The 27,471-nt window shown below is 40.1% G+C and overlaps 2 protein-coding genes across 3 annotated transcripts; both read right to left on the bottom strand.

Moving 5' to 3' along the window:
* Positions 1-439: 439 nt before the first annotated feature.
* hnf4a (hepatocyte nuclear factor 4, alpha) lies at positions 440-20,475 on the bottom strand (the record flags this gene model as incomplete). 2 transcript variants are annotated; one of them, XM_083768731.1, is made up of 10 exons in its annotated part: positions 440-582; positions 1,202-1,324; positions 1,511-1,747; positions 2,556-2,708; positions 2,809-2,896; positions 3,554-3,709; positions 3,843-3,949; positions 4,931-5,025; positions 5,435-5,609; positions 20,427-20,475. In XM_083768731.1, 10 exons carry the CDS (start codon positions 20,473-20,475, stop codon positions 440-442), a joined length of 1,326 nt encoding a protein of 441 aa, XP_083624857.1. The 2 variants fall into 2 exon arrangements, with proteins under 2 accessions (XP_083624857.1, XP_083624858.1); XM_083768732.1 differs by lacking the exon at positions 20,427-20,475 and adding an exon at positions 6,728-6,824.
* A 1,652-nt stretch (positions 20,476-22,127) lies between these two features.
* On the bottom strand, positions 22,128-26,964 carry r3hdml (R3H domain containing-like; the record flags this gene model as incomplete). The annotated part of the gene is made up of 6 exons (XM_083768870.1): positions 22,128-22,750; positions 23,398-23,513; positions 23,623-23,725; positions 24,481-24,599; positions 25,026-25,361; positions 26,893-26,964. 6 exons carry the CDS (start codon positions 26,962-26,964, stop codon positions 22,624-22,626), a joined length of 873 nt encoding a protein of 290 aa, XP_083624996.1. The 3' UTR covers positions 22,128-22,623.
* Positions 26,965-27,471: the final 507 nt, after the last annotated feature.

The raw sequence follows: 27,471 nt of genomic DNA, 5'->3' as shown, positions 1-27,471 counted from the left end.
TCAGAGTTCAATGAACACTCAGAATTTTACAGGGTGGGCCTTTCAATAAGTCGGAAATCCTCAATTGCTGAATTTGTGTACACATTGCAAAAAGAGCATTCTGCAAGGAACATAACTGAAATCTACAATTTAGATAACTTATCTACCGTAGTTTATTATTTCAGTCAAGTTGACACATTCATTGTGGAATATATGGGAGTTCTGTAAAACAACAGCTTTAAAACAGTAGTCGAGACAATAGGAAATTGAATGCTGACCACTACTAATGATTTATACTTCGTCATACAACACTATATTGCAAAAATCTCAAGCTCACAGTGTTGCATTGCAACGCCTTGTGGGATTGTAGATTTGCTGTTCTTGACGTGCGACGTCATACAATGGAGTAGTCTGACTATAAATGATTAAATTAAGCATATTAAAGGGTCAGTTTGGGATGTTAGATGGCTTCTTGCTTTGTAATGGTGGGCTGAGGGATGGAGGTGGGCTGCTTGGGCACCGTGGCAATGACCCCCTGGACCATTTTATAATGTTCTGAGCTGGAGGCAGTAGGGGGTGAAGGTATTGGGGTTTCAGGAGTGGCTGAAAAGTATAATAGAAAAGTATGTGAGTTTAGCATCTAACTTACTAGGTACAGTAGCCTATAGTGAACATATTTGCTTCTCAGCAGTATAACATTTCTTGGAACAACACCATTTTTAGACAAGGAATAAGCACTTTTGTGACATTTCTGAGGGCATTAAAATGTTAAGAAAAAATAACAGAAGTTCTCTTTGACAAAATAAGCCAGATTAGTCTCCATGAAGGACATAGAGGATTATTCTGCCAAGCCTGTTTGTCCTTCCAGCTACCACATGTAGCTGTGTACTAGTGAGAAATGTTAGCGATCTCCGTTCATTTAAATATTATGAATTGTAAATGCATCATTTTGGATCGGCTTTAAAGCTTTGATTATCTCAGTCCCTTGATTATATGCGGTACAGTTTTGTGGTACGCCATATCACTTGGCATGAAACGACGGTGAAATAACAGAGAAGCACATTAAACCAATTTTTGGGAGGTTAATCTGATTCTGCTTATATATACACGACACAGTAAAACCATGTATCCATTTGTAACTCCACTGCACTTCCGAGTTAAATTAACACTCTGGATCGTACAGTGTATATACACATCTCAAAAGTGATGGATTTGTACTTACAGATTTGACCATTATGGATTGGAGTTGGCATGTTGCTGGACACAATGACGTTGCTACTGAGGTGTTCTTGAACTAGGTGAGGATGCAGGGAGTGGGGCGCGTGAGGGGCCTCGTTAGCAGAGCCTGAGAGACAGACACAAACAGATTATCATCATATTGCATCGTAAACGTGACAATTATCGTTTGTTTTAAACTGCGTTCAACTTTGACAACACTTTTGCGTGACACAGTCGAATGACGTTCATTTCAGGTTTGTCCCTGTTTGCACAGCAGCAGGAAATTTGCAGTACCAATAAGAAGAGGGCTCACCCCCAAGCAGCATCTCCTGGAGCAGGTTGTCGATCTTCGCCATGCCAAAGAGCTTGACGAACTGGATCTGCTCGATCATCTGCCAGGTGATGCTCTGCAGCGTCGGCAGCAGGAGGAGCAGCTCTCCGAAGCGGCCCCGCGAGTCATACTGCCTGTCGTTGATGTAGTCCTCGAGGCTGACCTGGACCTGATACCTCATCCGTTTGATTTTACCAGGGTCACTCAGTCCTTTGGCATCTAGATGCAAATACAGTACATGGAGGATATAAGTGTGTGTGGGTTTAACCCATTTTGGCCTGACGTTGAAATTTAAAAAAATGTCTTCTAACAGTTTTCTGAAATACCCATGTTTCTGTATCAGTGGTGCTCAATATTTGTCGAGGACCCCAAAAAGTATATGTAATTGGCCACTGTCTGAAAATATGTTGTTCCAGGAACCCCCCCCCCCCCCCCCCAGAAGCAAAGATTTGAGTTAAAAACGTTCGCTCTGAAAGAATGTGTATTCAAAGATTTGCGCCAAATTTTAACGAGTGTTTATGAAAGATAAGGGAGTATTTTCCGATCCCTGAAGGAGGGGAATTCGCTTTTGCTGCATGAACCTGCTGATGGCTGCTCAGATGGCTTAGGTGAGCACATGGGGTGCTGTGGGACAGTGGGCAAGCCAAGGGTCGAACCGATGACCTTACAATTCAATCAGTTACGGTACACTCATTGTAATATATGATATTATTACTATTGCATTATATGTTGCAGTTATATACGGTATACAGTAGGTTGGAGACAACACTGAGCTGTCTACAATATAGTATATCGTACAAAATAGGTAGACAGACAAAAAGAGAACTCACTGTAATGTCGTCAGTGTCTGTTTGTCTCTGAGAGTGTACACAGGTAACCAAATGGATAAATAAACACTGATGATTTTTTTTTTTACTGTGTAGGCAGAATGCAGCTTAAGATAGCACAGTTTTAACTCCCCAATAACCCTTTTTAGTTTTTATGGAACCATGTCTACAGTGCAAAATAGTATGTTCTAATGAAGTACCTGGGTCAAAGAAAACTATGGCTTTCAAACATGCATATTCATTGTCGTCTATCTGAAGTTCCTGGAAGGGAAGAACCAGTTCATCTAGGATCCTCACCGCTACCCTGCTCACCTCCAACTCCGGGCAGTTCCTAGGAATAATGTGGTCATTCCCTGTAGAAAAAAAGGAGGAGTAAATCATAATTAGAACTAGACATTTTTAAACTACTATAGATACATACTACTATGTTACCATATTGTGCATAATCTTTACCTAATAACAGGATATCTTTATATAGCATAGACCTCTTTGCAACACCAAGCAGGAGATGCTCTCCGGCATGAGCTCGCAGTAAAGCCACCTGAAATAGAGAAAATTCATTTCCCCATGGTTTCATATTCATTTTGTTATATGACAAAATCTTACAGGTACCACATATATGAATTAATTAATTGTTTTTGATAATGCCACTTGATCATATTATACCTCAAGGTCACACAGTAAACCAAACATTCAATGAGGGAGAGCAACAGAGATACAGAGACCATGTGGATGTCTGGTTCCCTCACTAATTCAACATCAGCAAATCAGTTACCAAGCCCTGGTGATCACAGTGTTAATGATTCTGGGCTTTTTTTTGGGGGGGGGGGTGGGGGGGGGGGGGCATATAACTTTAAAACCAGCTCATCATATTCTAACTCAGGATTAAAATACATTAACCACTCTTGTGGAGGCATTTATATATTCAGGCCCACAATGAACAAAACGTGTTCGTCGCTTCTTATTCCCAATATGCCGTCCTTTAATGCAATGTTTTCTCCTTTAGTTTAGTAAATATGTTTACTTTCAGAGAGAGAGAGAGAGTACATTTTATACTGATATACGTAACACTGTTACTTGTTCTGTTGAGGTGGTATGGTTTGGCGACTGACGTTGCTGCTACTTGAGCACTAGTTGATGAGTGACCAGAGTGTCTACAGGTATGTATGTGTACACTCCGTCTGGGTAGGAGTCTCACCTGGTCATCCAGGGGCAGGTCACAGAAGGCCGGGATGTATTTAGCCCACTCCACCAGGACCAGCAGCTGCTGTTTCATAGACTCGCACACATCTGTGATCGTAGCAATTTTTTTGGTCCTGATGTCTCCGTTCAATATGGGACCAGGAGAGGTGATCTGCTCAGGGGAAACGTACAGTACATAGAAAGTTCTTGTTTGCATTCTGTCCACAGTCAGACGTGAGCAGATTAAACTCAAATGAAAAAGCTCTGTGGCATGTGAATCCCAACGTTATCTTTGGCTGTGTTACCTGTCTTGACAGCACATCTGCCTGAATGAGTGCGTTGATGGATGGTAAACTGCTGTCCTCGTAGCTGGATCTCCTGGTGCTGATTCTGTCTCTTTCGTTCTGTACAGCTGAGATATAAACTGAAGGTTTTACTTTGTAGTAGTACTACACAACTAGCACCCCAGCTCTGCAGTGTTTTTGCGTGTGATTGAACATTGTGGCTTTTTACATAGCGGAATAAATTGTATACATAGTACAATTTAAATGTTGTTTTTACCAAATAGAATATGCATGCTTTGACTTCTTTTTCTTTTTTTTTACAATTTTATTTATACATTTTCAGGTTTAAAGACAAGACATACTTTACAAACATTCACAACACATACACATACACATACACACCCTCCCACCCCCCCATTCAAAGGAAAGAAAAAGGAAAAAATGAGCATGCTTTGACATTAAACGGAAAAAATTAGGCTTCCAAGGCTGTGGTGTTTATCACTATATGACTATTATGGCCCAGAAATGTTTGCTCAGCATAAGCTGGTCATAGACTTCAGTGCTTTGTGGAGTGAACATTAACAAGGTGCTATTGCAACACACTGTGACAACGCGTAGCTTCAATTCAGTGAGGCAGCTCATAGTATGACAGTCAGTGTGGTTTTTGGCAGCAAATTTCTATTTTAGTTTTTGTCATAGTCTCTCAAATAGCTTTCACTTAGTTTTAGTCACATTTTAGTCACCTGGAATGTATTAGTGTTAGTCTCGTTTTAGTCGACTAAATGTCATGCAATTTTAGTCGACTAAATCTACAGGTGATTTAGTCGACTAAAATGTGTTTCAGGCGGGCCTTGATATGCCATCGTAATGGTAGATTTTATACGATCTACAAAATTTTTTCGTCTTAGTTTTAGTCGACAAAAACAACACTGATGACAGTGATTTACAGATCTGTTTTTGTTACCCTGAGAGAGATGAAAGAAATCACAAAATCACTTATTTTAACAAGCAGGCATGTCATGTACAGTATACTGACTTGTTGGGACATATTGTGTGTGCTTCACTCTGTAACTGTATTGAATAGATAGCTACAGTACATGGTCTCATACCTTCTTTTTTCATGCCAGCTCTAAAGCATTTCTTCAGTCGACAGTATCGGCATTGATTCCTCTTGTCTTTGTCCACAATACATTGTCTGCTAAACCTGGAATTAGTTTTGGAAATGAATCAATCAACATTTTTGCTATAATATTATTTACATTTCAAGTTAAATAACACCCCCCAGGGGCAGCCTCGTGTTTCCCTCTATTTCCCTCTATACTAAATAATGTTGTAGAAAAGCCGATCTAGCTAATAGCACATCTACTATTTTGCCGAATGTTCACCCCAGAATAGGGACACTAGGGGCACCAACAGTACACAGATTCCTATACAGAGTTCCCCTATGCTGCAGCAGTTGCCATTGCTTCCTACTTGAGTTGCTGTTCTCAAGTTTGGGGAAAACATTATTCCCTTACTCCCCTTATACCCAGAATATCTTCTGTCTCAAAATGAGTACTGCTCACATTCTGTGTCTATATTGGCATGCATGTGCACAGATCTCGTTCTCTCACCTGCACGAGTACATGTGGTTTTTGCGGACACTGCGCCGGAAGAACCCCTTGCAGCCGTCACAGCTGGAAGCCCCATAGTGCTTGCCAGTGGCCCTGTCCCCGCAGATGGCACACAGAGTGCCCACTCCCATGTGGCTTGCAGCATTCATGGTGGCACTCTCACCAGGTGAGGAGTCTGACAACAACGAGAGAGAGAGAGAGAGAGAGAGAGAGAGAGAGAGACAGAGAAGGAACATGAGTTTATCCAAATTAACACTAAAATATAACCATGTTCTATGAAGGGCATTAAGGTTTTTTATTTAAGCACGCTTTTTCATGGTTTTCAATGGTTATTCAGGTTGGTGTAAATGTCCTCAGTCCTTCCAGCTGATCAAAGACATTTCAAATCAATCTGAAACGACTACTCAGACACAGTAAACAGGTCAACAGTTTTGATTACCTCTGAAAAGGCAATCACTGGAGACTGTCTTCCTTTCAGCTGCCGTCATATCAGATAAGGTCAATCAATCACACTGAACGTCATGATTTCTTATTCTTCATTCAATAAGTTACGAATGGCTTATTGCGGCATAATATGTTCACGTCATGTACAAATTACAGATATGAAGAGTACTAATTGTTCAAATAATCATTCTTAAGACACCAGTGTGACCATAAAATAGGTGAGAACTTTAGGCAGTGAGGTTCAGGAGTTGTTTCGCTTTAGGATCGGCTTTGCAGCCAAAAGTCATGGGAGAGTGAATGCAGAAATGTGTCATTGTCATCCTAACTTCTGGAAAACCATTAATCACACAAAAAAGGCTAGAAACCCCATACTCTGGTTCTTAACTTCTGAATCTGTGGGAACCAACCGTCTGTAACTAGAGATGGACGTTCTTGATACTCAGCGGCCTATACCGCGTCGTTAGAAGATCTATGCCATGTAATCAATCCGGTAGAAATATGACCATGTATCACATCTGTCCACAGGCTTGAACAAGTCACGTCCATGTCTGTAATGTATATTGCCCAACCAGCCAATTAGCACAACATGCATTGAGCACTGCTCATATACTCTCGTAAATCTAAATCCTTTAATGTTTTACTATTGCAGTAAGTGATAAAAAAAAAGACATGTCACATGGTTCTAGCATCCCCTATCATCCCTTGGCGAGGGCCAGAAGATGGACAAGTGACCCCTTGTATCACTCCATGGCGGAATCCCCTTTGCCCTCTAATGAGCAACGTTTTAAACAGTGAAAAGTCTCAAAGTTCAATGGCATGGCCATCGCATATAGGCTCTCTGTGACTCACCTGCACCCATGGCGAGTACTTGCATGTTTTCGAACTCCAGCGTGGTATAGGCTGGGTCCAGAGCCTCGCTGTAGTCTGCCATGTCCATGTCTGCTGGTGCTTTGGGCAAACAAACTCTCATCTACCTGACAGTGAGGCAGAAAGTGGTTTTCTTGTCCAAGAAACTATAATGTGTCCCCCCCCCTACCCCCACCCGCACCCCCTTCACACCTACAACCCTCTATTTGAGCCTGACTCCGCCCCCCCCCCGGTATGCTAGGTAGATCGTGGGCCCTAGCTTGTGCGTGATGGGGACTGGATGGTGTCAAAGGGGAGAGCACATGGAGGCTGCCAGTGACTGACAGCGGTAGGTCCTCCTCCTTCCTTCCTTCTCTCGTGCCTCTCTAACCAGAGGAGAGGCAGAGTGGCTCTCTAGTTGATGTTTAACCGGCCTCCTCTGTGTGGTGGATCAGAGGGGTTGTGGGTTTTTTTGGAGCGATAACACAACTTGGATAATTATCTTTCTTTCTGTTTTGGATCTGTGTGCTCGTGTCTGTCTGTCTGCTCTGTCTGTCTGTCTGTTTCTCATTATCTCTCTCTGTCTCTCTCTCCCCATCTCTACACACTGCTAATAATGGATAAACAATTTCCCAATGAGGGCCATAAAATGTCAAATCTGCACCAAAGACACATCACCACTCCACCACCAGTTTCAGCCAGTCCATTTCAAAGCAGTAGAAGTGTCTCATCACACTCTATGGCCTTGCCATATACTGTGAGTATATAAAATAAATCACAGTGACCTAAATCTACTTCAGTACAAGGCAGACTATGCCATTTACAATTCAGCATTGAGCAAAGTTTAGCTTACCTGGGTTGCCCATATCATTAGTCCCAATAGCTTGGATTCAGACTTACATTTAATACATCCCTTGGTAAACCTCAGTTAATTCTTGCATAATTAACTAGAGAAATAACTCTCACTAAAGCAAATTGATGCCTTTAGGTAAAAGAGTTCATTGTTTCTCAAAATGCAGGGCATGCATGTGAGGCTGCATTTTGATCCAAATAGGCCTACTCAAAACTATGGCCTCGCCAGTTTCTCCACAAGTATAGGTCTGTCATGAAAACCTGACCTTCTGCAGGAAAGGGCACTCAAACTTCTGTCTGTGTAAGAAGGCCCAGAGGATATATTTTGAGAGTAAATCTTAAACTTCTATTTTATCGAATACTAAGGTTGCTCACCAAAAACCATACACAATGTGCCTATACGTATGGCGAGCAACACTTTCATATGACAAAGTACACAATACAGTAGGCTCAAGCCCACAGCCGCCAAGGTTTTACCAAATAGAAGTATTGAGCAAGTTAGTGAAAAGACTGGCCATATATAGGGAATACATCTAAATCTTTGTAATCAAGATGATGAGCTCTAGAGAAATAGATTATGCTCTTATATACTGCAGCAATGGTCAAAATGTTGTTGCGAAAATCCACAGCCCCGATCTGCGCGTATGTCAACGTAACATGGCAAACAGTAGTCTGGTATTTGAAGAAGAGAAAGTGCCAGTACAAAGCAATAGGTCAACGATCTTGGGTTCAACCAGACCTCAGGAGCAGTAAACCCCATGTGGGTGAACTTGATAACCATCCACCCAGAGTATAGAGGATTCATAAAATAATATCTCTCTCTCTAGAGGCAGGCAAACACCATAACATTCCTCCACGTCACTGTGGAAATAGTCAGACGTGATCCTCTTCACAATTAAATATTGAGCCATATCTCTTAATCCAATCACAAATTAAAAGGGGACATTGTCAACCAGTGATTAAAACCCATTGAAATGGTTCTCTGAAGCCACTCAATGACAATACCCACTCAGATTCCGATTGGTTTATTGATTGGTTGATTCATGGTTCGTTTGAAATAGGCAAAGATTGGAACAAATCCTGATTAATTCACCGCCATTACACCATATATTAGTAAATTAGTTCAAATCATTTCAACCCGAAAAGAATGCAGTGATCAAAGAATGTACTGAGAGCATGGTTATATATATCAATGGCAAAATGTCTTCACGTTCATGTGTGTTGAGAGTTTGCTCTCATATTTGCTCAGGAAGTTGGTTCATTATTTCCAAAGCACCCAGTGAGCAGGGGGATGGGAATGAAGGACAATCTGTGTGAAGCTATGAATGAGTCACTTGGAACAAATCTTATCTTCGCCGTCATTAAAGCTTTTTTTATCGCTGCTCCCATCTTAAATTTCTGTGAACTCCTCAAGGAACAGTCATATACAGGACTATAAAGTATAATCTGTGTGGTTATAGCTTTCTTAATCACACTTGGTGACACAAACTGTTCTCATGTGTGAGATAGCCATAGCTAGTTTGAAATCCTCAACTTTGGGGGCATTTATTCTTGTGAGATAGGTGCGTTCCACGCATGCATTGCATGCACAGAATGCATAGTGTATAATTATATTAGCACGTAACAGATGGTGCTGCAGTAGCTACATAAAGATACTTACTTAGCTTTATAGCTGCCCACGATGACCCAGGGAAAAATAAACCTAATGCATACCAAGTAGCAACTGCTTCATAACTTGAGATGTCAGACCCTATTGCTCAAGTTCAGACTATCAGAACCAACTATAATGCTCATGTTGGGTTGGGTCTGGTCCACAAGATTCGATACACCACCAAGATACCCATGTACCTGCATGTCTAAAAACCTCCTTAATGTCAATGAAGTCCACACCCACAACACCAGAGGGAGTTCAACAAACCATGTGCAACCCAGATTCGACGCAAACACGAACTAAATAAATTTCGCTCCTATGTCACAAAAATGTGGAAGCTGTCATTAAGACATGCGAATCCCTTGACTCCTTCAAAACCTCTCTCAAAGGGCAACTACGGACGGCTGCAATTCGTAACTGGCCCCCGTAAAATCTGAATCCCTCCACCCACCCCTTTCCCCACTCACTGTATATATTTTTTCCTCTGTTTGACCTCTATGATGATTTCCTCTTTTTGGCTATATAGAAGTGTATATTTGTATTTTGTACGTCTCTAAATGTTATGATGAATTGAAGACAGTGGATCTTCTTGTAAACAAGTGTAATGCAGTTTTTGTATTGAGTTGTGCTTGAAATGTGCTGTTAATTAAATAATGAATGCATTTTATTTAATAAATACTTAATTAATCATTCAATCAATGTTCAAGGAAACATTTTTCATAGGAAAATATCCCACGAGAAGAAATAGACATTTTCTTATTTACACAGGGCTATGATAATGTTGGCACACAGCTGACAACATCTGTATTGGAGTTCAGTTTGCAGTGGCCATGATGGGATGGGATGTGAGTCCTTTCTTATAATCAGTCACCCAAACTCCCTGCCCTGGGGCTAAAAGTCAAAGGACCGCTGAGAACTGATGTAACACTTGTGTGATTCTCCCCTTTGAAACTTCAAACTCCAGTTTGTGAACAAAGTCCTGTCTATCTTCACAATAGGAATCTCCGACCACTGACCAAACTCCATTTGTAACCGCTGCCTATTTGTACCTTCTCCTCAATCACTAGATTCCATTTACCAAGTCCAGTCCCAAAGGCAAGTGGCAGTATGAAATTCTGGAAAAAGCAGTTGAGAGAGCAAAGGAGAATTCATTATGGCCTGGAGTTGTCAATAGGATTTGGAATACATTGCATGGGAACCAACTTTGTTTTTTTTAGAAGGGAGCTCCACCACAAGGGAAACGTGAGTGTTTATTGTGCACATCCAACTCTGTGGTGATATTGATAAAACGACAAAGAGACAATGTGCTTGCTCAAGCACCTTTGTGGCCAGCAGAAAAAGCCTACTGCTCTCCACTCACCTTGTGTGGTAGATGGAGGAGATATGTGAGTATCATGTCCTGGCGAAGACCTTGTCAACAGATAACTATCTGCAAATCACACAGCTTATGCAAGCCCCTCTGGTTGAGCAGGGGAATATCACGTTTTATGTGTCATTGACAAGTTAACTTAATTATTTCTGCCAATGGTGGTTAACTTTTAAGTATATAATTGATCTTATATGTGCCCTTTTTTATGTTCTTTTTTTTTTTTGCTTTCGCCTATATTTTATATTTTTTATGGAGGGACAGACAGACAGTAGGCCGACAATATGTGCCCTTTTTAAGTTATTGTATATCTTTAACGTTTGGATAGAACACTTTTCTGGGTGAAATAATTTAGCTATTTCTAGTCAGCTCGGTTTTCTGCAGTTCTAAATGATGATACACACTACAGTAGTATAAAAACTAAAGGAGAAGCATCAGCCCCAGAGGCCTGCGATCCCTGTTTGTCAAAAACCTTTGGGACTGTTTGTTTACTTCAGTGAAGTCACCATCTAAAGTCATTGATATCCTGAAGCTGATATGACAGATTGAGAGTCTTTTAATTAGAGGCTTTTTAATTAGCAGATGGGAACTGCATGTGTGTCATTTCAACTCTTTAAAATGTGAAGACAGTGAATGAAGCTTTTGCGCTTTTGGGGCACATTTAGTTCAATGTGATGTATTCTAAGATGGTGAAAGCATACTAGTATGCAAGTACAGAGTACCAGTGTAGTTGCTAGTACTAGTAGTAGAAAAATACCTCAGAGAGGAACTTTTTTCTTCTTTTTTTTCCTGGAACAACAGAGAATATCCACAATCATGATGTGGGTTTGTGTGTATTTTGACACTTTCTTTGGCAATGTAAAATGTGTTTTATCATGCTAATAAGCTCTTTTAAATTTAAAAATGGAATTGTAATAATGAACCAGTTGGTGTTCATTTTGCACAGGTTTCATAATATACATGTTGGACAATGGACACAGAAGTGTGTGCTGTAGTTAGATAGCATCAAGTCATAATTGTGGTTTCTCACCTACTGAGTGGGAAAGCTCTAAAACACCAATAGTTCTGTGAAATGAATAGTGCCACTACAGCATTTCTCATTTTAGCAGTAATATTGCTGTAGTTGGAAGCTGTTATTTGTTTTTTCAGACTTCCGCATAAAAGACTGATTAAATATTTCATCTTCCAATAAATTTCTTTAAATTAGAACGGTATATCAACATGTTTGCATTTGATATATCTACGCATAGCTTCTTAGCAATGACAGAGAAACTAAAGTTGCCTCAGTGCACCAAATAAGTAAACAATTGCATCAATAAACATGTAGACTGATGTGCAATGTAAATCAATCACAGTGCATGATAAGCCTCCACAATGATTAACCACTGTTTTGCTGAGAATTCATTTTGACTGCAGAGTGCCGACTCAATCACTTATGTCAGCAGCACCGCTCGGCGCACTTTTATCTTCCCGATTCCCTATAGGCCCTCCCAACATCAGCTAATCAATAGACATTTAACCTCAATATCTTGAATAACAAGATTATAAATGTTCAGGCATTCAACCTCATCCCACCCCAGCAAGACACAAAGACAAACAGTCCCACGTTGGGCAGCAGCCCACACTTAGAGAGGGAACGTTTTCAATAGATTTTTTGGCAGTTTAGGAACAAAATGGACATGTCTTCCGTAAAATGTTTGTAGTGAAATTACACATCTGTGGCTGTTTATTAATGCTTATAGATGGATGCTTATGAACCATGCATTTATGTGTGATCTGCAGTATGCTGTTGTTTGATAGTCTTCAGCCCGCTGTGTGTATTACTAATTATGGTCACAGTAAACTGACATGCTTCTTTGATATGGCCTTATGGGCAGTTTCATTGTTTCCAACCCATTGCCCTCATTATGGGGGTTCATAACCTGCAGGGTGGCAGGTATTTAACTCCCACGCAATTACAACCATCCTAATCACTGGCTCTGGTCCATAGCTCTAATGCCTAGCAGTAAGGCTATGTATGGACCAGAGCTACTGCAGCAGCACTATGCACAAATCACTGGCTCTGGTCCATAGCTCTAATGCCTAGCAGTAAGGCTATGGACCCAGAGCTACTGCAGCAGCACTATGCACAAATCACTGGCTCTGGTCCATAGCTCTAATGCCTAGCAGTAAGGCTATGGATCAGAGCTACTGCAGCAGCACTATGCACAAATCACTGGCTCTGGTCCATAGCTCTAATGCCTAGCAGTAAGGCTATGGACCCAGAGCTACTGCAGCAGCACTATGCACAAATCACTGGCTCTGGACCATAGCTCTAATGCCTAGCAGTAAGGCTATGGATCAGAGCTACTGCAGCAGCACTATGCACAAATCACTGGCTCTGGTCCATAGCTCTAATGCCTAGCAGTAAGGCTATGTATGGACCAGAGCTACTGCAGCACTATGCACAAATCACTGGCTCTGGTCCATAGCTCTAGTGCCTAGCAGTAAGGCTATGGACCCAGAGCTACTGCAGCACTATGCACAAATCACTGGCTCTGGACCATAGCTCTAGTGCCTAGCAGTAAGGCTATGGATCAGAGCTACTGCAGCACTATGCCCAAATCACTGGCTCTGGACCATAGCTCTAATGCCTAGCAGTAAGGCTATGGACCAGAGCTACTGCAGCACTATGCACAAATCACTGGCTCTGGACCATAGCTCTAATGCCTAGCAGTAAGGCTATGGACCAGAGCTACTGCAGCACTATGCACAAATCACTGACACTGGCTCTGAATGATGTCTGACCAACCTATTAGTAGTCTGTCAGTGACGTTACAGTACAATCACTTGCTACTACTGCCACCATGTGGACATTTCTATACACACTGTTGGGAAATGTGTTATTCAGCATCTAAAATGGTCACCACACCATATTCACTATCCAGTAGTAGGACAACAATCTAATACCTTAACTTTCAGCTGGATACTACTACATTCCTTCTCCATTCAACAATATTTTATTCAATACCGTTTACGCCAAATAACGTAAAAGGTATTTTGGACTTGGACACCATCAAGTCCATACTGTAAACCACAAACACATAGCATCAGTTATTTATAACAGTCGTAACATTTGCTCCCTCAGCAGCCCAGCGGCTTTACTCTCCATATTTATTACAGCGGCAGCTTGTTGTTTTTGCGCCTGACTGTGGAATAACCCACATACTCTGACTAATTCCTTCGGTTCACACACACAGCCAGGTTTTGAAAATACCTCTGTTTTTCTTTCGCGTTTACCTGGATTGGTGTATTGCAGTGTTCCATCCTCACCAAACATCCCTGTGATGGCAGATAGCCCTGACAGTTATCTGGCCCGCACTGAGCGAAGAAGGCCCATGAGCCCCAGACTTGGAGTGGCTGGCTGCAGCTCTCTCAGGCCCAGCCACACTGAGGCAGGCAAACAGAGGGAGCAGGGCCAGGTCTGTTGTGCTGCCTGGCTGGCTTGCAAGGGCCATAGGGCTGGCCGTAGGGGCCCGAATGAGAGTAGCAACTGAGGATAATCCACTAATGCCCGTCACAATGAGATTTGATTGGAGGCTTGAACACCCTGCAGCTTAATGGTATCAAGCAAAAAACGGTAATACCCACCCTCCAAGTAGGCTGCTAATTGGGGGGCTCTGCCTCGGGTTTAATGCTACCTAAACACATGAAAATTGGCTACATTTCCATTTAATGTAGATGATAATTTAGTTTACTGACTTCAAAACGCTTTCTGAATTCTGACACAAAGGGCTCCATCTTGCGCCTCCCTTATCCCTTACCCCTAAACGTATTTGCCATTTTTTTACTATTTTGAAAAACATTTGAAAATAGTTCAACTAGCCGATCTACATCGAGACATTGTGAGCTTGTAGATCGGCTATTTGAACTATTTTCAAATGTTTTTCAAAATAGTAAAAAAATGGCAAATACGTTTAGGGATAAGGGTTAAGGGGTGGTGCAAGATATAGCCCAGAGTCTGTCACTTCTGAGCTACTACATCCTGCAATACAGTACTTTCAGCGTCAAAAGTTAAAGACAAATATATGATGCTTCAATGTTTCAAAATTGTAACTTCTCATTGGAAGATTTGGGAGACCACTTTTAACTATGTGTTATTCAGCATCTAAAATGGTCACCACACCATATCCACTGCCTAGTAGGTCAACAATCTGATACCTTACTTTTCATATGGATACTACTACATTCTTTCTCTATTCAATAATATTTTATTCACGCTGGGGGCGTCATCAGTGCCCATACCCGAGGCGGGGTTGGCGAAAGGGCCTTTCTGTGTGGAGTTTGCATGTTCTCTACCCTAGGGTAGGTATACCCTCACAAAAAACATGCAGTAATCCTGGTCTCTAAACTACCTCCCCCTGGCCAACGGGGGTGCCTGCGGAGGGGAAAGGAACTGGTTGGAATAACGTGTTCCTTCCACGCGCTACGTCCAACCGGGCGAAACTTCCCCCTATCAAGTGAAAAGAAGCAGCTTGGACACTTCATGCATAGAAGGAAGAATGAGGTCAGTCCGTTGCCCCCCCAGGTTGGCAGAGGAAGTGTAGCGCCCATGATTACATTAGATCAGTGGTAACCAACCTTTTCAAGCCCAAGAGCCCATTTTATTCCCAATTGTAAGCCAAGATCTACCACTAAAACGTGTTAGAAAAAACACTTGTTTTTTTGCTATTTCTGACAGGCTCAATGCATGTGCACACATCCACACAAAGACTAAAGCTTAAATAAGAATAAAAACTTATAGTAAGTTATATTATCAATGTCAAATAATATTAAAGGACCTATAACATAGAATTCAACTTTTTCCATTTCTTTTCTGTTTTTGGAGCTCCCATAATATGTGTTTTCTATCCCCACAAATAACCAATTTTGAACAATCAGGCTTTCATATCATAGCAGGTGCTTTAATAGAAATTGCTCTCAGGAACAGCTCAACTGATTTTGCAACCCATATTTTTCACTCAGTGTCAATTATCTAATGATTAGATAATTGACACTGAGTGAAAAATATGGGTTGCAAAATCGTGGGATAATATATATATATACATCACTGAGGATACGTCCCAGGTGCATCCATGCGATGATTTTTGTTATAGTTATTCTATTCATAGTGACTCATAGGAATAGACTATGTGACAACCAGGTATAGTCTGGTGACCACCGGAGAGACGGGTGACAGCCGGAATGTAGACGGCACCCCGGGAGCAGTATGGGTGTCCTCCGTGGTGAGGCCTTTGGGAGGGCCATGCAAGCAGCAAGCGGAACCGCAGCACTATGACCCTGCGGAACCATTGCCCACCACTCCTGAATGAACTGTCTGGTGCTGGGACTCTGGTGCAACGCACAGGTCCTCGCTCTACTCCTGGTGAGAGCAGGAGTGGACCTGGTGAGACGTAGGAGGAGCCCGGACAGGAGACAACCCACAGAGCCTAGTCCCTCCATTTGCCAGAAGTGTACCTCCCAGCCCTGGCAGAGTAGTTCTAGAGTAGTTCCAACGGATTGTGTGCCCCTGGTTTTTCCCTAGTGGGACTGATTGAGGGTAGCTACTGGGACGTAAGTCGGGACTTGATCACTCCCGGCTGGGTCGCCTGAGTGAGGGGTATGATGTTGCGAGTCCCGAAACCCCGTTGACCTCAGGATACATCACTGAGGATACGTCCCAGGTGCATCCATGCGATGTTTTTTGTTATATATATATATTTATATATATATATATTTTTTTTTATTGTTTACCCCAAATAAGACATTCTATTTAGTGATCACTGTCAAGAGTCAAGACCATACTGTAAAAAAAACACATTGCATTACAGTAATTTATTAGAGCTATGCATAGCGAGTGAGAGTAGCCTACCTTGCAAAAATGTTCAGATATGATTCAGTTTGCAAATTTAAAGTTAGCTCCACTGGATTCCTAAAATACATAAAGTTTCATGTCCTATTCAAACCCTACAATTCTACTGCTCTTCCAAGAGACAATAATGCTCACGTGACCAGGGTTATATTGTGCTTATGAGGTCGTCAATCAGTAGGTTGACAAGTAGTATACATGAGACAAGGGTCTACATTTTTCATTGGAAGATTAGGGGAAACCACTTCGAACCACTAAAGATCATAACATAATAACATAACATATCATAGGTTGATTAAAATAACATTGTATTAATTTAAATAAGTTCTGGATTGCAGCTTCCAAAACATTTTCCACATAATTGAATTTGACAATATTTACCACATCCTATCCTAAAAATAATTTATCATGAGCGCCACAAAGTAGGACCATGTCAGTGTAAGTGTTCATTTAACTCTGAAAGCGTAAACTGGTGAGGGTCTTTCAAAATGAAATGACTTCACTATAACATTCTCTGCACCAGATATGGTCTTGTGTGTAGGAGTCTAGCTTAGCATCTCAGTGCCTCTTCACCAGATATGGTGTTGTGTGTAGGAGTCTAGCATCTCAGTGCCTCTTGACTTCACCAAGTCATTCAACTTTCTAGACAAACAGATCTGTTCATTGAGGGGCTGTCCAATAGCCTTTGTTGTGTTTACATACACCAACTGATTCTGCAAATGACAGAGCTCAGCGTTTGCCTAGGTTGTGACCGTTGAGCAATTAATATCATGTGTCTGACATGAAGTTATGTGTAGCCCTATTATAAAAGCTATAATGTTTGCTCTTCTGTGGTCTTGGTAGTCAACACTTTATGATAAATTAGATTTAAAAGGATATGCAAATTGTATGTTTCCATTTGTGACATTCAAGTCACTGCTGGTTAATACGTGATTGCAGAATCACGTAGTAAAATAATGCAAAAATAATGCAAGGAAACGTTAAACTCAGTAATTTCACTATTGTTAAGCTTCATGCTTTCTGGAGACAATTTCTACATTGGTGCAACCAGACCAGTACTGTAGGCCTACTTTGCTGTTATTTCTGTTTGCACCAAGAAATATAGTGCAACCCGGTCTCAGGCAAAAAGAAGCTTATGGCAGGCACTGGGCAGCTGCCAAGGAAATGCATTTGTAACATAAATATTTCTTGAAAATCTGGTATAGGCTACAAAATAAATAAATACAGTGAGAAATTCATCGAATGGATGTATTTAAAGGTATATTCAGTGATTTCACTCAAAAAACCTTAGGTTTCATTTTTGGCTGGGACCTAAGCCTTTCATCCAATCAGGATAGAGAGCCAAAAACGAAACCTAAGGTTTTTTGACCTCCAGGGGTTAACTGGGGACAGGGTGGAACTCCTTATATGGTCAGCACACTCTATAGTAGAGAGGATTATCACAACAAAACAAAACAATAAGTGATATTTGAATTAAGTGAAATCACTGAATATACCTTTAACCTTTCCAAACTATTATGCGCAGCACCAACAGATCAGCTTTAGTTTATTTTGTTCTTTCAGAGGGAGACATTACACAAAAACAGTGTTCTTTTTCTTTTTGGGTGATGGAAAAGGCATAGGCAGAAGCTTAAAGCTTATTAGTGCCTATCCTTATCTCAATGTATTCCAAAATACTATTGAGGATATGCATCACAATCAACATATAAACAAAACAAACAAATGACATTTATAGAAGAAGAAAATAAAAATGAAACAAACAAAAAACAAAAACAGACAATGAGAAACAAGGAGGGAAAAAGACAAAAACAGACAAAGCTAAAATGTTATACTGTAATGTTATTTATTTTTAAATGTGAAGCCATTCATCAGGCCAGTGCCTCAAGGTGACTGGCAGGAGTTTGTCCCTAACATGCATGCCTTTCGAAGTGAGAGGGAATTAGAGCACCCAGACAAATCCCACATCAACATGCAAAAGCCTCAGTCAGGTTCAAACTCCTTGCCAACCACTAAGCCACCATCCAAGGCCAAATATGAATGGATGTGTGGACATAATATATTAGTTGGCTTATTATCAAAGCCCATGTGGTTGTTTCCACATTATAGTTTGTCATTTCAACTCTTTTAAACTATAGCCCTATATCATTTTCTATCAAGGGACATAAATTTGCCTTGAGCTTTTCGTCTTTTCAGTTATGATGGATGAATTTGAAATGCCCCATGACCATATAATATTTTGAAGGAAGTAATGCACTCCTGGGGGACAAGGCAAGCACCCACAATAATAAACGTACCACTAGGCTGAAGCATAATTATGTGAGATTACTGTTACTGTTGCTTTTATTATTACAAGTAGCACTAGGTATAGTTGATTTATTTCATACCATGACTGGAAATGTGGCGTATGTTGGGGAGAATAGACCTACAATACAGTAGCCTATATGCAGTTGCAAGGTGGAACAGAGAACAGAACAGATAACTGGAAGAGACCATTGGATCTAATTAGGGATTAATAACCTTTTGAGAAAAATATGAATATTTATGTCTGCGTGCCTATCTTGTATTTTTAATCTAGATACATTTACCATACTCTTATTATTGTTATTGTTATTTTTGCTGTTTATTAATGGTGTTTTAAAGTAAAGAGTAAATATTATTATTACTACGATTTTAGTTTCTCCACTAATGCTGTATGTTATTATTAGAAATGAACTAAAGTAGGAATGGTCTGCTCTTATTAAACCCCCACTACAGCCCTTTCAATGGTCTTTGCATACCCCATAGTCCCCATTGAATGGCATTTCTATCTCTTGAGACCCTCAATATATATTGTAAAATCAATGTTAATTTAACTCTGAGAGTGTACTCTCAGAGTTACAGACCCATAAGGGTCCATTTGGTTACAAACTATCATTTAGCTGGATCCCCCCTGGAACTCCCTCAAGTACCCCTGGGGGTCCCCGGACCCCACTTTGGGAACCACTGCCATGAGATAGAAAGACAAAGAGATGGAGAGCATAGTACCAAATATTGGGAAAAGTTAATCTGTTCATAAGTTATATCCCATTATAAGTTTAGTTTTCTTGTGTGCTATTATATGTTCATTGCCAATAATGTTTTTTCATCTCCCATCGTAACATGCAAACCTGAAAAACTACACCCATGCCATCTATGCACACTATATCTGGTTCATATTCACATGTATCAGAAACAATACACACAATCTGTCAATTGATCAATTTCTAACAAGGCCAGGATATTAACCTATTCACTTGTTAAAGTGCTTGTAGGTATACAGTAAACAGCATCATATAGGCCTACTATAACAAAATGCAAAGTTCCAGACAATAAACCACAGAAAACGTCCATCCACCATGGTAGTGTTCATCTTTCTGACATGGTCTCGACTCTCAACATTTCTGTATTTTTCTTGAAACACAATGCAACCCTGCGTTAATTAATGTTAAAGATTCACCCTTTACAAATCAAATTGAAATGAATACAGGATTTTACTTTGTACTTTTGCTGTATCCTGTACTCTGCTTCAAACACACATAGGCAGGCCAATACTTAGCACTCCGATCGGAACCTAAAACCATCGTCTGTGTCTTTGGAGGTTACACCAGCCTTTTCTCCATCCCAGACCACCAGACCAGTGTCATCATCGTGTTGGAACACAGCTTTTAGGGCCTATATTTAACAACCTCCATATCTTTGACACGCCTCCTTGATTGCGGGCGGCCATGTGAAAAGCCAAGACACAAATGGCGATGATATTAACCACCAGGAAACCATATACTGTAGCGTCCCATAGTTGCTCTCAGGCCGGTGACTTTGCAAAGCTACCGGCTTTCTGAGAGGCATAACGAAAGCAAGCAGCTGGCACACACACAATCTGTTTCACTCAAGCCACTGAGTTAAAAGTGATGAAAACAAAGGTGCTCACCTAATGGTAGTTCCATACTTGAACTGACTTGTTTATTAACATTGACCATGGCTTCTTCCTCCTATTATCTCCTCCAAAGCATGTGTTTTATAAAGTCTCTTATTCTTCCCCCACGTCTTCTCAAAGCATAAGGTGCAAAATATGGAAGTTTGTCAGCGCCGGTTGTGAGAAGGGTGTTGTTGGCGCAAGGTAAGGCCGGTGTCGCTGCTGTTATCTTATTGATTTTTCTAATCTGGGTAAATGTGGGTGGAGAGGTTAAACAGTAACCAGGCTTGTATGGATCCAACCAATCTATATGGCAGCTGCATGTAACTATAGCAACAAGATGATAGAAATTCAAATAGACATAAAGTTATGATGTGTTTCACCCTCTTTCTCATCACCAAATGGGACATTTTTCAGCTTATGAATTCATTCGGCTGAATGAGACATTTGAATGGGAAACTGAGTTTGTACAAGAGGAAAGAGAAAGCCAGAAGGCTGTGGGGAGTGACATAAGAGAGAGAGAGAGAGAGAGAGAGAGAGGTGTGGAGAATGTACTGAGGGTGGGAGTCTGTGCATGTGAGTGACGTAATCCGTTTCGTATTAGGAGAGTAAAAAATATGTCCTGTTTAATGACGTAATGCAACTGAAAATAATATAATAGCATTTATTATCATTGATATTGGTGGAACTTACTGTTGGGATTTGTTACACTAAACTGATCTGGCCTGCAGTTGTCGGTACATGTTTCACTATTATCCATTGTTGATTGATTAGCATCATGGCTAGTGAAAAGGGGGACAAAACAAACTTGTAAAATTTGCACCAGTCTAGGACAAAAATCTGTCTTCACTGCCTTGTGGTGGTCATGAGCTCTCTCTGTCTGTGTGTGTGTGTGTGTGTGTGTGGATAGTTTGAGAGCCCCAGCTAATTTCCCCATATGACCATAAAAGCTGCATTAGATTCCTCTTTTATAGCACTGAGAAATGTAATGATATTCAAATTAAGGCAGAATCATTCACTATTGCCAGTGGTTGAAAGTAAAAAGTAATTAAGTACATGTACTCAAGTATTGTACAAGTTTGAGGTGCATTTATTTTTCTTCACCCATTGTTTTTTGATTGAAGTATGTATTAACAGTTTGCAGAATGGGTACATTTCACATGAAAGCACAACTCAATACAAAGACTGTTACTGTGGACGACACAGTGACACACTGATAAAGCATTACACTTTACAACAGGGTCCACCTTTTTCAATTCATCAGAACATTTAGAGATGTACAAATATACACTTCTATATGTGATACGGTAAACCTCTACTCCACTACATCTCAGAGCCAATCTTGTACTTTTTACAGCAATACAATTATTTGACAGCTATTTCATACTTTTACTCCTTTAGTAGACTACTTTTAAAGTTAAATTTCGAATACAGGACTTTTACTTGTAACAGAGTATTTTTTATTGAGTACTGCCTAGCAGATTTACAAGTGCACGTCGCTTTGCGCCGTGTTGCAAGCTTGTAGATCAGCTATTTTCACTACTTTTTAATTATTATTATTATTATTATTATTAGGCCTATTTATTTATGGAAATGGATGGATTTGTTTGATTGTTTTAAAATGTATACAATTATTTTAAATGTTATTTAAAAATATATTTTGAAATTTATATATATTTATTTAAAATAAAGGAAAAGAAAAAATTTCAAGCCATGATAACAAAGAATAATGTTACAGTGTACTGTAAAACCAAACTGTAAAAGAAGAATCACTAACTACTGTATCAGCTGTACAATAGAAAAGTGCTTAATTTGTAACAAATCTTCATAAAACTTGCCTAAATAAATTCATCAATAACAGTGCAAAACACATGTCTCACGGGTGTGATCTGATGACTGAAGTCATTTACTTCTAAATGTTATTTGCACAATGTAATGGAGAGATTCACAACATCCTACAGAAAATACATACATTTGTGCTATTAGACCCACTGGATTATGTATGTGACATTCATTCATAAAGGCATATATGACAATAGTGGTAAATTAATTGCTAAATTGTTTTTTTTAAAAACCAAAAAAAAAAAGATCATGTGCTTTTCTTCCAGTCGTGGTTTCCATTAATATCTGAGCAGAAGTTCACAAGGATATCTCATTCTCTTCATTCTTCCATTAAAACATGAAATTATGTAATTTTGTCATATTGTTGTTTCTAATATCTTTTATGATTTTTGGTGTATCCAGAACACTGGTTTCTACGGCAGGCTCCTCCGTAGCTGGACGGACACGCTGAACATGGCTTCCCGGTCTTATAAGGAGCCTCTCCGATCCAGTTGCCCCTGAGGAATGGAATAAAGAACGTGTTCATTACAGTGTAACAAACACCTCCACTTTACTAATCTGTCTAAACCAAATTCTAAAACATAATGAATAAACAAGAAAAACTGCGTATGAGATATCTTTTGGTTAAAACAAAAAGTGTGTATGCAGGTAGTGCGTGTGTGTGCACGTGTGTGTGTGCGTGAGTGCGTTCAGATGGGTTGCCAATTTCATCCAATCAGGAGAGAGTATGAGCTTCAATTTTAAATTGTTCCAGTTCCACATTATAACATGATATCACATTGTATTGTGTGATACATGTATCATGTTAAAATCAGATACCTTTTTCCCCCTGACATGGCAGAAAATACACATTTGCAATTTAACACTATACGTTTAAAACCCATTCTGGGCGGGAACCCCTTTTAGTGTGTTAACTAAGCATTATGTTATACTTTAGCTATTGAAAAATAGCAGATCTACAAGCTACAAGCTCGTAGCGCGCCACTCGGTGGCGCGCTACGAGCTTGTAGGTCTGCTATTTTTGAAAAATCTTAAAAATGCGGCACAAATCTTTGAATATATATTCTTTCAGAGCAAACTTAATTTTTCTGACGTCAGGCCTAAATGGGTTAACAAAACAACCACATAGTTGCACAGTACTTACTTTATAGAGTAGTTGCAGACTAGAAGCGTGGCCTCCCTCCATTTGCTACCTAACACATACATATTTAAACACTTCTTCACTGCACATCCCATTCTGTTGGTGCTGGCCCACACCATCTGAAATGCAGTGCACGGATTCCACAGGTGTAAATGTTAATGTCATATACTCTTCACACAAGTCACATGTTGCTTTCTTTTGGGGAACAGTTTTTGAAAGCCAACATACCTGTGTGTAGTGCGAACACACGGGTCCATGACACCTGTTGGGGTAGGAGAAGTGTTGTCTCTCATTGTACCACGATCTCAGTAGTTCAGTAATGGACCGGTATCTGTCACAAACAAGTCATTTTGTTTACTCGTCCATTTTAGGCTGATACTGCATGTTTCCCACCACACGTCTGTATTTATTACGCTGCCAGTCTCATCTCATATTCCATATACGTAGGCTAACTACGTCCATATGTTACAAATGCAACCAAAAACGGCCTCTGAGCAAAAACAAAAGCAACATAGTTCGGCAGCCGACAGGCTTATTTTGTTTAAAGCGGGAAATTTGGTATATAGGCCTAGTCTTTTTTATTGGCCTAAAATATTGTCTATATACATACATTCATGAATCCACTCGCTGACTGGCTGTTAGTATTGGGCAATCTTTTTTATTCTGAATCCATTCCAAGCATTAGTTTTGCACAAAATACACTCCATGGGCTAAAAGCAGCCATAGCCACTTGCCCAAAATGTGCTGACCTCATCACATTTATCATGATGTCTATGGCTCAAGGAGTGTATTTTGTGCAAAACTAATGCTTGGAATGGATTCAGAATCATGAAAACCCCCTAGTTTGACATGTCACATGCTACTTAAAGCAAAAGAAAGCTTGACATTTTTGCCTGCCATAGGATGTTAATGGTAGGGTCACAAGAAACCCCTATAAAAAAAACTTTCAGACGGTCAGCAATTGGATTCATGAATGTATACATGTATGTATATAGACAATATTTTAGGCCAATAAAAAAGATTTCCCACCCGTCCACCTCGACTGCCGGACTAACAATGGAAATATGATATTCTATTCTATGCTACCTTCCAGAGTTTATTGATAGGTTCTGGCCCATATATCTCATGGCTTGTGTTGGGCCATGATCCCAAATGCAGCGTGAAGCCCAGGAACCTGCCGATTTGGCTAATCCCTCATCCCACACCTGCAGATGAGAGAGAGAGAGAGAGAGAGAGAGAGAGAGAGAGAGAGAGAGAGAGAGAGAGAGAGTGTGTGTCAGTGGGACAGACAGACAGACAGACAGACAGACTAAAGAGAACATCTGTTCCAAGGACTCACCAAAACCATAAAAATGAAAAACAAATAACCCCTGCTTCTGCAGCAATAAAGAAGACCATGTGGGAAACCCTAACTAACCCTTCACTGGTTTTCGTGTTTCCAGGAATCACATAGGCCTACAGTCTGTAAATAACAAAATAAAAAACATTTAGTGTTAAGTGAATCCTTTATATGGCAACAGACTCTTTTTCAGACTCTCTGTTACTTTCATTGTAAGATAATTGAAGAGTGGGACTGCTCTCTTGTTTCCTGGTCTGGTACAAAATACAATGTTCACAGAAGACATACTCACCATGTATTCCATATTGGCAGCAGGGGGGGAAACTTGTGAACGGACGCGGTTGTGGTAATCCAGCAAAGCATTCACGTCCCTGTTCGAGATGGCTCGCCGCCGCCTACCACGGGAAACATTGACACTGCTGGTAAGATTCTTGAAGACCGGGTGAGTTTCACCCGGATGGGTTTTGGTCATGTTGAGGAGGAGGTCTGTGGGATTTGAAAATGTAGTAGCCGCGGCTCCCCTGTAAGGTACTGTCCACAAGGTGGCAGCAAAGAGGAGTTGGACAGAAGCAGCAGCCATCTGTGCCTTCTGGGCAGAGTAGGAGCAGCACCAAGTCCTCACACTGTTCTGATGTGGAATGAAAGAAAAAGACTATGAAACAGACAATATGTATTGAAGACTTAATTTGTCACATGCTTATACAAAGTTACAAACTATGTTCAGATAGTGCCATGCCAGAAAATTCTGCTAACAATTTAGACATAATAATAATAATAATAATAATAATAATAATAATAATAATAATAATAATAATAATAATAATAATAATAATAATAATAATAATAATAATAATAGTAATAATAATAATAATAATTATTATTATAATAATTATAATAATGGTAATAATAATAATAATAATAATAATAATAATAATAAAATAAGGTAATAATAAAAGAAGGTAATAATAAAAAAGAAGGTATATAAGGTTTATTAGAAAATGTATTAAATGATTTGCTTTGATTCATTACAGGAGTCAATTAAGTCAATGTGCAAATGATGAGATTAAAGATTAAACTCACTGTATCTGAATTAAAATCAATCAACTGAAAGTTGTACTGGATTCTGTTTCATTAACAAGCAATCTCATATCATAGATTAATCTTGATGACAGCTGGTAGATGGAAATCTTGAAGAAAATACATTTCAACAAGAAACACATTACATCTAAGACATACTCATTCAAACCTTACTTGAAAGTAACAATACAGAATACATAAGACAAGATCTAGAACTCATCCAATCTGTAAACTATCAAAAATAAAAAGGTCAAGATTAACAGAGTTTAGGACATCTGGTCACTCACCATCACAAGCACATGAATTGTACAAAACATCTCTACTGTAATACGATACTGCAATAAATAATAAGAATTACAACATAACAGTTGTGTTATTGAGTGTGTCTAAAGCTCATGAAAGCTAAGCCACATACCGGCATCAGGGGGATGTTTCCAGATCAGCAGAGCAGTGAGAGTCAGACAAGACGTTGGGAAGCAGAGGACATCCACACTTTAAACACAAGCCTTTGCAAACAAGCCCGTTTGACATATGTGGCAGGGAAATGTTACTGCTCAGGGCATCTGACGCACAAACCCTCCTGTACGCTTCCTCCCACATGGGACGCTCGCTCACAAAACTGTTTGATAGGTGATTCAGCGTTCTCACTACAAGCATTACAGTATGTATATAATCTCTTTCACAACTCCCGTAGAAAGGAATCAAACTGACAACAAATGTCTCGTGAAGTTCACTGTAACAAACCTTTGAAGTGTTTTTTTGCATGCATCACATCTGACATCACATTTTAATGTCTTTGGTATAGCGGTATTAATCTTCGTTTTATGATTAATGAATAGTGATATTTTGTCCAAGATTTATATTTCAGTAGCCTAACTGAAATATTTGGGAAGCTGTCTTTCAAACGGCAGTTACCCGTAGAACACATGTTAAAGGTTTTTTATTGAAACTCCCTCAGTTGTTTCAATAAAAACACAATGAAATGTTTAAATAAGCACAGGCCTACAGTAGAGGAAGGACTGAGCAGCATGTTGAGGAATGCATATTAACCAAAGGGGAATAAGGACCCATTTTGAAGTGACTGCAGACTCAGCGCTCATCTCCAGCTGTTGTTGGTTCTGGGAAGGGCTTCTGGGCCCCTGGTTCTCTGCCATGAGTAATAGAGTATACCAAGAGACTTCAAAACCATGCCAAGGTCCACAGTGGCCACGGGTTCAATCACTGGGGTCAAAGAGATCACAGAGACTATACTGCTCTGCTGGGTAGGGGGATGATTATTATATAATAAAGGCAGAGTCACATTTGAAGCATTATTATGGCTCAGTGTGGCACTGTAGTTTATAATCAGGATGGAATGAGGCATTCGTGTTAAATACTTCATAGGCCATGTGTCTTGCGGACTGCGGATCATCTCCAAAAACAGTTGAGGTATATGGCATGGTCATTGAGAAACGTGATTTTCACAGATTGGCCTTCTCAGTTCTCACCATGAATTATAGGCGAATCACCTCTTACATACTGTACGTGGCTGTGTGTATGAGAATGGGAAACATCCTGGATGTAACAAAATCCTGTAAAGAATGACATGCATTCTACATGAGCCCCTATATATCGACCTTATTCTGGAGCAAACAATTGCTGAAAATAGTGGATCTACAAGC

The sequence above is a fragment of the Protomyctophum parallelum genome (assembly GCF_964188405.1).
Source record: "Protomyctophum parallelum genome assembly, chromosome: 7".
Taxonomy (NCBI): Eukaryota; Metazoa; Chordata; class Actinopteri; order Myctophiformes; family Myctophidae; genus Protomyctophum; species Protomyctophum parallelum.
This window is presented reverse-complemented; position numbering and strand designations above follow the sequence as displayed.